At 46.6% G+C, this 12,249-nt stretch overlaps 1 protein-coding gene across 1 annotated transcript in view; it reads left to right on the top strand.

The window, feature by feature from the left end:
• Positions 1 to 5,083: 5,083 nt before the first annotated feature.
• The window catches only part of MTRF1 (mitochondrial translation release factor 1), a 29,715-nt gene continuing 22,549 nt past the window's right edge, over positions 5,084 to 12,249 (top strand). The window contains exons 1-2 of the mRNA XM_060235067.1: positions 5,084 to 5,202; positions 11,174 to 11,596. Of these exons, the coding sequence (XP_060091050.1) occupies positions 11,185 to 11,596 (412 nt within the window). The 5' untranslated portion in view covers positions 5,084 to 5,202; positions 11,174 to 11,184. The remainder of the gene's footprint in view (positions 5,203 to 11,173; positions 11,597 to 12,249) is intronic.

Genomic DNA, 12,249 nt, shown 5'->3' with positions numbered 1-12,249 from the left:
CTGCTCGCCCGGCCCAGCAGACCGGCCCCTTCCGCCGCTCCGGCAAGCCAGGCGGACTTGGCGCCAGCAACGCCCCTAGCGGCCTCCCGAGGAGACAGAGCGCAGCCCGGCCCGGCCCAGCCCAGCCCGGCTCCCCCGGGCACTGTTGGGGAAGGTTCCCCCACGCGGCGGTCCCCCTTCGCCTGGCCTCTCTGGGGGGCGAGAGGAGAGGAGAGGAGGCGCCCCCTGGACCCCCAGAGGGAATCTCTTCCCCCCCACCCCACACCCCACAGACGCCGCCCTGGAACCCAGGCTGAGCCCGCAGGGGCCCTTCTGGGTTTTATTCAAAGTAAGCTTTGTTGGACTCTGACTTTGCCTCTAAGGTAGGGTTGCCAATCCCCAGGTGAGGGCAGGGGATCCCCCGGTTTGGAGGCCCTCCCCCCGCTTCAGGGTCGTCAGAAAGCGGGGGGGGAGGGGAGGGGAATGTCTGCTGGGAACTCTTATTATTCCCTATGGAGATTTATTCCCATAGAAAAAAAATGGAGAATTGATCCGCGGGTATGTGGGGCTCGGGGGGGGGGGACTGTGTATTGGGGTAGAGGCACCAAACTTTCAGTATAGCATCTAGTGCCTCTCCCCAAAATACCCCCCACGTTTCAAAAAGATTGGACCAGGGGGTCCAATTCTATGAGCCCCAAAAGAAGGTGCCCCTATCCTTCATTATTGCCTATGGAAGGAAGGCATTGAAAAGGTGTGCTGTCCCTTTAAATGTGATGGCCAGAACTCCCTTTGGAGTTCAATTCTGCTTGTCACAGCCTTGATCTTGGCTCCACCCCCCAAAGTCTCCTGGCTCCACCCCCAAAGTCCCCAGATATTTCTTAAATTGGACTTGGCAACCCTACTCTAAGGGTTGGGATAAAATAACCTCAGAGGTCCTCGTTCTTTTAATGTGGGGATCACTGAAATCCACAAGGAAACTTTGGAGCCATAGACAGCCACCATAAGAAGTCTGCAGGGGCTCAGGAAGCCTCGCGTGCACTCCCATGGGCATTGTGTTGGTTTGGGGAGGGAAGCTGGTTAGCCAAATGCATGAAGAAAGACAGACAGTTGTTCCAAATAATAATAATAATAACATTTAATTTATATCCCGCCCTCTTAGGGCAGCTCACAACACCATATAAAATACGATTACCTAATGAAGATATGAAGCTGCCTTATGCTGAATCAGACCCTCAGTCCATCAAAGTCAGTATTGCCTACTCAGACTGGCAGAGGCTCTCCAGGGTTTCAAGCTGAGGTTTTTCATGCCTACTTGCCTGGACTCTTTTTAGTTGGAGGTGCCAGGGATTGAACCTGGGACCTTCTGTTTCTCAAGCACATGCTCTGCCACTCAGCCACCACAGCCCTTACCCAAACATATGAACACATGAAACTGCCTTATACTGAACCAGATCCTCAGTCCATCAAAGTCAGTATTGTCTACTCAGACTGGCAGAGGCTCTCCAGGGTTTCAAGCTGAGGTTTTTCATGCCTATTTACCTGGACCCTTCTTTTTGTGGAGATGCCAGGGATTGAACCTGGGACCTTCTGCTTACCAAGCAGATGCTCTCCCACTGAGCCACTGAGCTCTACCACTGAGCTTACAACAATCTACAACATTATACAATTTCCTTAAAATTCCCTTAAAACCATCCAATTAAAACCAACAATTTCATGCAATCTTACTCGGTGCTACATTTTCAAAATCAACCCCCCCCCCCCCAAAAAAAAACACACACACACAAAATCCCACCCTCTCATTTATTTAACTTTAATCCCAAATGCAAATTCATTAAAACATAAGAATCATACATCATTACTCAAAATTCAGTACTTAAAGATTGTCCACAGTAATTTTATAAAGGATATACTTGGATGCTCTTGTCAAGACCCAGAGAAAATGGGTTGTTAGCAAGAACAGCCATGAACAAGAATGCATTCACATATCAAGTACCTTTTTCCATCCATAGGAGCCAATGTATCTGCCAGCCAACTCTGTGATGGGTATTTGACATATAGTGATGTACACAACAGAGCTCAAACCTTTATCTCTCTGAGTCAAGAAGACCAAGGAAACCCAAGAAGAGCTCAGGTGACTCAGAGAGTCCCAAGAAGCTAGGATCTGATATGGTATCTATTTAGGATTTGATAGTATGCAAACATTCCAAAACGCAACTGTCATGTAAGGCTAGAAGACAGCGGAACCAGGAAGGTCACATCACCCAAAGTGTCCTAAAGCTTCCTCAGAAACAAAACCAGACTTTCGACTATAAAGTCTAATTAACATAGAAATTGAAATAGCACTGAGTTAGCATAGGCGGACCACTGAGGCTCAATCCAGTCCTAATTCCATGACAAAAACGCACCTTCATGGTGTCATTAGAAAAATGCATCACAGAACATGGATCTTCATACCATTTTTGCATGGATTCTGTCCAAATTCATCATGAATTATCGCATCACATCTGGAGACTTCGGTGATGCAATACAGAGCTGGATGCTATCTGCATGTTGATGACATCCAGCCTCAACACTCTGGATAGTCTCAGTCAGTGGCCTTGTAAATTGGAAACCAGCCTAGAACTGACCTCCTCATCCTCTGCCAATGAACATTTTTAAAGAAAAGAATAGCTGTTGTCTTTCAGAGGTCTAGATAGAGCATCCCTCAGCCTTCAAGCCATTGACAATTTTAGCTCAAGACTCCAATCCTTTTTTGTATTGTATACCCTTACTGGCATATCAGCAGTCACAAAATAAGTAATAATCCAGTCACCAGAATACAGAATCACAGAGCAAGATCCAATCCTTTTTCCTGGCATGATCTGAAAAGCCAAGATGGGCCCGGGTCAATAGCACAAGCTGTTGGATCTCTATAACTACAGACAAGCTGTTGCTTCTGATGCCTCAGGTATAGGATCTTCTCTCAACTTGGCCTCTCAAGTTGAAAAGGATGAGAAAGATTTTATCTCCAACTGCTTTGCAAAAACATCACCGCTAGGAGCCAGATTTACATCATTAGCAAGTTTGGGCTTAGGGGTTATCAAGTCATAGACTGCTTCAAAGAGTTGCATTGGATGAGAATCAGCTAGCGCAGTGGTAGTGGAGACAAAAATTGTGGTTTTCATGTATGATTTGATCATAAGTTGGGGGACTCCTTTTAAGATCATGGCAACACCCTAACTAAAACACTAGATTCATTATTTTTATGGTGTTGTCCATAGACGAGGGCAGGAGCAGTGGTACTAGTTTGGTCTTATTTCAATGTAAAAATCATGAAAATTCATGAGGATCTGTTGAAAATCAACTGGGTTTGGCTCTTAGCCACTCCCTTTTTGTTCTTCCTCAAGGTGCCTCCAACTGTTGGAAAGAAAAGGGTGCAAGCAGAGATGGCAACAGGGGCTGAGGATCAAGAAGAGGAACAATTTCAGCCAGTGGATTTCTTGGCTTCAGCTGAAGTGACACCACACATAAAATGCTTACTGCAAATATCACGTTCAGGATTCACCTCAAGACTGTGTCCTGCCTACATTGGATCATTTAGTAGCCCAGTACCCTTCCTCATAGGATTGCCAGCCTCCAGGTGGTGGCTAGGGATCTCCTGAGATTACAGCTGATCTGGGAAGGTGGACTTTATGGCATCCCCCCTCCCCCAACAAAGTCCCTTCCCCTCCCTGAACCTCTTATCTTCATGCTCCATTACCAAAAAGCCTCCAGGTATTCCCAACCAGTAGTGGCAACCCTACTTCTTCAATTATGGAGGCATTGATAGCATGTGGGCTGAGGAATTGCATTTTGGTGAGGCTGTGCATACTGGAGTTACATGTGCATGTGTAAGAGACGGATTGCACTCCCATGGAAATGGGCTACTGAGGATCAGGACTGGAAGCCGTGACGGTGTCCCCCAGGGGTTCACTGCTTGGCTCACCTCTTAGCCCCACAGTGAGTAGTGGGTGATAATCATGCCTTCAAGAAGAACTAGGGTTTCCAACTAAAGATTTGGGGGGGTGGAGCCTGAGGGAGTCGGGGTTTGGGGGAGGGAAGGACCTCCTCAGCAGGACATAATGTCATAGATTCCACCTTCCAAAGCAGGTGAACTGATCTCTGTTGGCTGGATTCGGAGATCAGTTGTAATGAGATCTCCAGCGGCCACCTGGAAGTTGGCAGTCCAATGATATGCCTCTTCCTGCATCCAGTGTCAAGAGGAACATAACATAAGAGAAGCCATGTTGGGTCAGGCCAGTGGCCCATCCAGTCCATCACTCTGCGTCACATAAGAGAAGCCATGTTGGGTCAGGCCAATGGCCCATCCAGTCCAACACTCTGTGTCACACAGTGGCCAAAAAAATTATATATACATATACATAAACACTGTGACCTCTGCTCCATATTTTTATCTAACCCCCTCTTGAAGCTGGCTATGCTTGTAGCCGCCACCACCTCCTGTGGCAGTGAATTCCACATGTTAATCACCCTTTGGGTGAAGAAGTACTTCCTTCTATCCGTTTTAACCTGACTGCTCAGCAATTTCATTGAATGCCCACAAGTTCTTGTATTGTGAGAAAGGGAGAAAAGTACGGTACTGCTTTCTCTACTTTCTCCATCCCATGCATAATCTTGTAAACCTCTGTCATGTCACCCCGCAGTCGACGTTTCTCCAAGCTAAAGAGCCCCAAGCGTTTTAACCTTTCTTCATAGGGAAAGTGTTCCAAACCTTTAATCATTCTAGTTGCCCTTTTCTGGACTTTTTCCAATGCTATAATATCTTTTTTGAGATGCGGTGACCAGAATTGCACACAGTATTCCAAATGAGACCGCACCATCGAGGAGTCAGCCTTGCACTTGTATGAGAGAAATCCAAGCTATATGCTTGGAGCTACCCTGGGAACCTTGGTTCTTTGGAAAGACTCTTAACCGTGCCCGTGTGGATCAACTGGGTTGAGTGTTTTATATGCATGCCCCTTTCAGGATCGCGGCGAGGAAAAGGTTAAAAATAAAATCTCACTGTGGCATGCTGGGAATTGCAGCAGTCAGTGAGGCTGCTGGGAACTGTAGTCCTCCCGTGGCTTTTCGTCGCTTCCGTCTCGCAGGGGTTTCTGTCCGTCCCGTGCGTTTGCAACGTTTGCAAGACTGGATTGCTGAAGGTCCGGGAGTGGGGCGCTGTTTTCTTCAGGAATCGGCCGACTAGTAAGTACGACGTTGCCTGCTTTTCTCCGTAGCGTGGTTTTTGCTTAGGAAGAAGAGGCAAGATTTGCAAACCCGTCCGTGTCCTTGGAGGGCTGTGCATGTGCTCTGCCCCTGTCCTGCTGTAAAGACAACGTGAGAGAGGCCGAGCACATTCGGGTTCCCAAATCTGGACTGAGAAACCCCTGGAGAAGATCTGGTAGCTGGCGAGGAGGAAGGGACTTCAGTGGGGGCATTATAATAATGCTATCAAGTCCAACTTATGGGGAGGGATGGTGGCTCAGAGGTAGAGCATCTGCTTGGGTTCAATCCCCGGCATCTCCATCTAAAAAGGGTTCAGGCAAATAAGTGTGAAAAACCTCAGCTTGAGACCCTGGAGAGCAGGGAAGGGATGGCTCAGGGGTAGAGCATCTGCTTGGTAAGCAGAAGGTCCCAGGTTCAATCCCTGGCATCTCCACTAAAAAGGTGTCCAGTCAAGTAGGTGTGAAAAACCTCAGCTTGAGACCCTGGAGAGCAGGGAAGAGATGGCTCAGGGGTAGAGCATCTGCTTGGTAAGCAGAAGGTCCCCGGTTCAATCCCTGGCACCTCCAACTAAAAAGGGTCCAGGCAAGTAGGCGTGGAAAAACCTCAGCTTGAGACCCTGGAGAGCCGCTGCCAGTCTGAGTAGACAATACTGACTTTGATGGACCGAGGGTCTGATTCAGTAGAAGGCAGCTGCATATGTTCACCCTCCAAAGCAGCCATTTTCCCCGGCTGGAATTCCAGAGGATTTCCGGACCCCCATCGGGAGCTTGGCAATCCTGTCGACTGTTTCTAGGGGTGGAACAGCTCAAGTCCAGGAGCACGTGAGAGATCAACGAGACTCCCAGGGAGAGGGAAAGAGAGCCCCTACCCGGAAACCCTTCTTGGTCTCTAAGGTGCTGCTGCTGGACTCAAATCTAGCTATGTCCACAGTTGTTGCTATTGAAGCCACATCTGTCAGGGGAGTTCCGGGTTACCTTCCACGTGGGCTGGCCAATCTTGGCACGGGGACATCGTCTGCCAGACAGAGCGCTGCAAGAAACAGGCTGCAATCCCGGGAAAGTTTAATTCAGAGACCAGTTTTGCACTAGACCTTTAATCCTGGTCTAGCCCTGTTCCTAAGATGACGTTCTACGCAAAAGGCATAGAATCATAGAGTTGGTTTATCCTGGTTTAGCCCTGTCCGTAAGATGACATTCTACGCAAAAGTCATAAAATCGTAGAGTTGGAGAGCCAGTTTGGTGTAATGGTTGAGTGTGCGGACTCTTATCTGGGAGAACCGGGTTTCCCCACTCCTCCACTTGCACTTTCTGGGATGGCCTTGGGTCAGCCATAGCTCTTGAGGTTGTCCTTGAAAGGGCAGCTGCTGTGAGAGCCCTCTCCAGCCCCACCCACCTCACAGGGTGTCTGTTGTGGGGGAGAAAGGTAAAGGAGATTGTGAGCTGCTCTGAGACTCTTCGGAGTGGAGGGCGGGATATAAATCCAAGATCATCATCATCTTCTGATTCTAGTGTAGAATGTCAGTTTGGGAACAGGGCTAAACCAGGATTAAAAGTCTAGTGTGAAATTGGTCTAAGTCTCAGCCTAGTAAAATTGCTTTTGACATAAGCAATCAGGCTGCAAAGAAGACAGTTTAACGGCTGCAAGTTTCAGTTGGTCAGTTTAGCTTTCCAGCTAAAAGCCTTACATAAGAGAAGCCATGTTGGATCAGGCCAATGGCCCATCCAGTCCAACACTCTGCGTCACACTGTGGCCAAAACCCCCAAGTGCCATCAAGAGGTCCACCAGTGGGGCTAGAAGCCCTTCCACTGTCCCCCCCACCCACCCAAGCGCAAGAATACAGAGCATCACTGCCTGAAACAGAGAATTCCAACAATAAGCTGTGGCTAATAGCCACTGATGGAACTCTGCTCCATCTGCTTATCCATTCTCCTCTTGAAGCTGCCGCCACCTCCTGTGGCAGTGAATTCCACATGTTAATCACCCTTTGGGTGAAGAAGTGCTTACTTTTATCCGTTCTAACCCGACTGCTCAGTGATTTCATTGAATGCCCACGAGTTCTTGTATTGTGAGAAAGGGAGAAAAGTACTTCTTTCTCTACCTTCTCTATCCCATGCATAATCTTGTAAACCTCTATCATGTCACCCCGCAGTCGACGTTTCTCCAAGCCAAAGAGCCCCAAGGGAAAGTGTTCCAACCCTTTAATCATTTTAGTTGCTGTTTTCTGTACTTTTTCCAATGCTATAATATATATTTTGAGGTATGGTGACCAGAATTGTACACAGTACTCCAAATGAAGTCACAGCATTGATTTGCACAGGGGCATTATGATACTGGCTGATTTATTCTCAAGTCCCTTCTTAATAATTCCTAGCATGGCGTTGGCCTTTTTTTTTATTGCAATCGCACACTGTCTCGACATTTTCAGTGAGCGGAAAGGCAAAATATAAGACTGAAGATTCCCAGAAGGGTTTTCCCAAATCCTTGCCTGGCACCCTAGCTGTCACACCACACAGTTTCCCCATGTCACACCAGACCAGATGGCAGGTATTTCTGACTCTTAGGCAAGGTAATTTTAGGCACAGTTTCTGTTCCCTCTGAAGGGCCAAACACATTGCCGGGGGAGGAGGACTTTTTAAACTTTTAGCTGACCTTGTGGAAGGTGAGACGGGAGATGCCATTGAGTAACGGATGCTGTAATATAGGGATGCAAGAGCAGAGAAATTACTACTTTACCTAAGAAATAAACGTTAAAAATACGAAGCCTTCAAGTTTAACCATTGCTACTTGGAAGTCTTTGAATCCAAGAAAGGCTCACTCTTGTCATTTCTTTCAAAATGCTAACTCTCTGTTACCTGCAAGTTGTTGGGTTTGTTTGTTTTTAAGTAATCTGCCTTCCGACACCCTGAAATGTGGTGAAGGCCACATATATTTAAACAAATAAATATGTTAATGAAAGAGATTCTACAGTGATGGTGCCCCGGGGAACAATAGTGGAAGAAAGAACAACTGCATGTAGTTTTTCTCTTCTTAATTGAAAGTATCTTTTTGCATCTGGCTCTCAGCACAGATTTCTTGTACTGATGCATTTCTGTGTTTTGTTTGGCCCTTTTCTTGGGTTCGATCCTGCAGCTGCCCACCGCCACCCCCCCCCCCCCATTTCCAGCCAGCCATGCGCACCCTATACACCCTCTGCAGAGAGTCAGGAGACAAGGGAGGTTTCAGTGACACGGGAGAATAATATTGTTGCCATTCACCCCTTTACCAGTACAAGGCAAGGCCAATGAGTCACGTACATTTTTGTGACAAACTCTAGCTTTTCGTTATGGCCACACCAGCAAGCAATCCGAATTTTTCTCCGAACGTTTGCTACCCCCCTCTGGAAGTGATCTTGTGAGCATTAGGCTCACTGGTTGTTTTATAATAATAATAATAATAATAATAATAATAACTTTTTATTTATATCCCGCCCTCCCCACCGAGGCGGGCTCAGGGTGGCTCACAACTCAACACAAAATACATTATACATTGACAGTATATAAATCATGGTTAAAAAACAAGTTACAAATTATATTAAAATTGGTGTTAACATTACGGTGCTAAAAACATTAAAATCTTCAATAGAATTCAGTAGCTAAAGCATTTCCAGTGGCACTTTCCTAGCTTGTTGTTAGTTAAAGGCTATTATGCAAGCTGTGGATCGGAATGTGTATCATTTTGGCACGTTTTCTAATTTGAACTGACTTCAGAAAGGTTTGTGATGTCCTAACATGGCTTCACGGAGCCAGAAGTTTCACCTTTTGCTAGCTGAAAGGTTAGAGCCTTGAGCCAGTATGCATAGGCTATTACTGCCAAAGATTATTTTAAATTTGAGACAGTTTGCTTTTTTAAAAAAAGCTCTGTGTTTTCACTGTAGCAGTGAAATGATTTGTTGAACAGCTGAAGCAGTCCAGACTTTGAATTTCCAGCTGAACTGATGTAGTTGGATAGATTCAAGAGGGCAGTTTTGTTGGTCAGAAGTATCAGAACAAGGTTTGAATCCAGCAGCGCTTTTAAGACCAATCCAGTTTTTTTTCCTGCGTATAAGCTTTTGTGTTCACCCAGAAGAAAACTTGGTTGGTCTTAAAGACGCTGCTGTACTCGGATTTTGTTCTTCTGTAGCGGAGCAGCTGACAAAATATGTGACCTCGGAAATCCCCAGTTCTAGCCACATCTCTACCATGAATTTATTAAATGGCTTTAGGGAAGGCTGCCCTCTGGCTCTCAGCTCTCCCCACCCCTTTATGTGTAATATGGGGATTAACACGTGTTCTAAACCAGAAGGTGAGAGAAACATGGGATTTTATTCACTTATTTCCTCTGCCATTGAATAGTTTAATGAAAGCTGAATGAATACATGTTAATTGAACTGCCAAAGATCCTTGCTGCATCCGGGAAACGGGAACCTACTTTGAGTCCAGTTGATCAGAAGAAAAGAGGAATAGAAATGTTTTAATTAAATAAACTGTGGAGACTGTTACTTGAGCAACACAAAGGCTGTAAAAACATGCTATCCTTTTTCAGACATACCTGGCCTTTGATTCTGAACTAGGCATGGGCATGAGCCAAAGCACAAACTGCGATTGGTGTTAAAAATGGCCAATGCATGGTTTTGTTACAAATTGGTTCAACAAACGGTGGTGTGCACAAAATAAAAACAAAACAGCTTGTTTTCTGGGTGGTTCATCTGTGTCGTTATCGGCAGGAGATCCTCCTTGCGCGCCAGGACATGCCCAGTGCAGTGACGTTGAGGGGAGGGACGGTGGCTCAGTGGTAGAGCATCTGCTTGGTAAGCAGAAGGTCCCAGGTTCAATCCCCGGCATCTCCAACTAAAAAGGGTCCAGGCAAGTAGGTGTAAAAAACCTCAGCTGGAGTCCCTGGAGAGCCACTAAAGGGGAGGGACAGTGGCTCAGTGGCAGAGCATCTGCTTGGTAAGCAGAAGGTCCCAGGTTCAATCCCCGGCATCTCCAACTAAAAAGGGTCCAGGCAAGTAGGCGTGAAAAACCTCAGCTAGACACCCTGGAGAGCCACTAAAGGGGAGGGATGGTGGCTCAGTGGTAGAGCATCTGCTTGGTAAGCAGAAGGTCCCAGGTTCAATCCCCTGCATCTCCAACTAAAAAGGGTCCAGGCAAGTAGGCGTGAAAAACCTCAGCTAGACACCCTGGAGAGCCACTAAAGGGGAGGGATGGTGGCTCAGTGGTAGAGCATCTGCTTTGTAAGCAGAAGGTCTCAGGTTCAATCCCCAGCATCTCCAACTAAAAAGGGTCCAGGCAAATAGGCGTGAAAAACCTCAGCTGGAGACCCTGGAGAGTGGATGCCAGTCTGAGTAGACAATACTGACTTTGATGGACCAAAGAGGGTCTGATTCAGTATAAGGCAACTTCATGTGTTCATGTGTCACCCAGAAGTGATGTTATCATGCTGGGCATGTTGCCATGGGGACACTATCACTTGGGGGTGGGGGAAACGCTGTTGTTATTTAAAAAAAAAATTCCGTGTGATAGAGTCCCCCCCCCCCCCCCCCGGCGATGTTCCCAGCATGGTAACGCCACTTCCAGGTGATGTCATCTCACTGGGCATGTCGTGGTGCGCCTGTGCTTTCTCGCCCTCTTGGGGTCCATTCCCAACAAACCACAAAATGAAACGAACCACCATTTTTGTGTTCTATGCCCATCCCTGCTCTGAACCCATGTTTCCCATCTGTAACATGGAAACGTTACTGAGTCATTTCAGTGTAGCTGAGGATACTACATCTGAAAATTTAACGCTATTAGAGAATGTACAGAGCTGTTTTTTAAAAAAACACGGTGTTGATCTAAATATTACAGCGGAAGAGTGCTGTATCTTTAAATAGATGCATAATTAAAAGTACCGAATGAACGTGAAATGTATACTTTTATCTTTTACATTCTAGGACATGCTGAGATGAAGCCTCACCTGGGGATATCTCTTTACAGAACATGGTTCAGTAATTGCTGCGGCCTGCACCCCTCGCTTTCTTTCCTCGCAAAGAGAATTTCGCATTCGGCAGACCTGAATATCTTTCAGTGCAACTCCTTGCGGAACTCAGCGACGACTGTTCTGTTCAATCACTGGTCAAGGGGATATCACCAGTCCTCAAGAACACTGTGGAACAATGAAGCCTTACAAAAATATCTTCAGACTTTAAGTCAAGAGTATCAAAGGATTAGTCAGTTGCTAGATGACTCTTCAGCGAGCGAACACCGTCGTAAGGCTCTGGGTAAGAGACACACCGAACTGTCCCCGCTTGCTGAAGCATTTGCGGAAATAGAAGAGGCAAAAAAAGAGGTCCAAGATTTGGAGACGCTGTGTGCAAGTAGGTAAAGTGTCTTTTACACAATCTAGCTTTTGAAAAAAGATGTTCCAAATCCTTTTGTTGTTCATTCGTGCAGTTGAATCTGACTCTTTGCGACTCCATGGACAAAGTCACGCCAGGCCCTCCTGTCTTCCACCATCCTCCAAAGTCTGCTCAAATTTGTGTTTGTTACATCAGTAATGCTGTCTAGCCATCTCCTTTTTTGCCGTCCCCTTCTTCTTTTGCCTTCTGTCTTTCCCAGCATCAGGATCTTCTCCAGGGAGTGCTCCCTTCTCATTTGGTGGCCAAAGTATTTGAGCTTCAGCTTCAGTACCTGACCTTCCAGGGAACAGTCTGAGTTGATTTCCCTTAGGACTGACTGAATTGATCTTCTTGCAATCCAAGGGACTCTCAAGATTCTTCTCCAGCACCACAGCTCAAAAGCATCTATTCTTCTGCGCTTGGCCTTCCTTATGGTCCAGCTCTCACAGCCATACATTACTGCTGGGAATACCATCGCTTTGACTATACGGACTTTTGTTGGCAGGGTGATGTCTCTACTTTTTATTATACTGCCCAGGTTCTCCATAGCTGTCCTCCCAAGGAGCAAACATCTTTTAATTTCATGGCTACAGTCACCATCTGCAGTGATTTTGGATCCCAGAAATGTGAAG

Source organism: Heteronotia binoei, chromosome 3, assembly GCF_032191835.1.
Source record: "Heteronotia binoei isolate CCM8104 ecotype False Entrance Well chromosome 3, APGP_CSIRO_Hbin_v1, whole genome shotgun sequence".
NCBI lineage: Eukaryota > Metazoa > Chordata > Lepidosauria > Squamata > Gekkonidae > Heteronotia > Heteronotia binoei.
The sequence above is the reverse complement of the archived record's forward strand: the minus strand, read 5'-3'. Positions and strand labels throughout refer to the sequence as shown.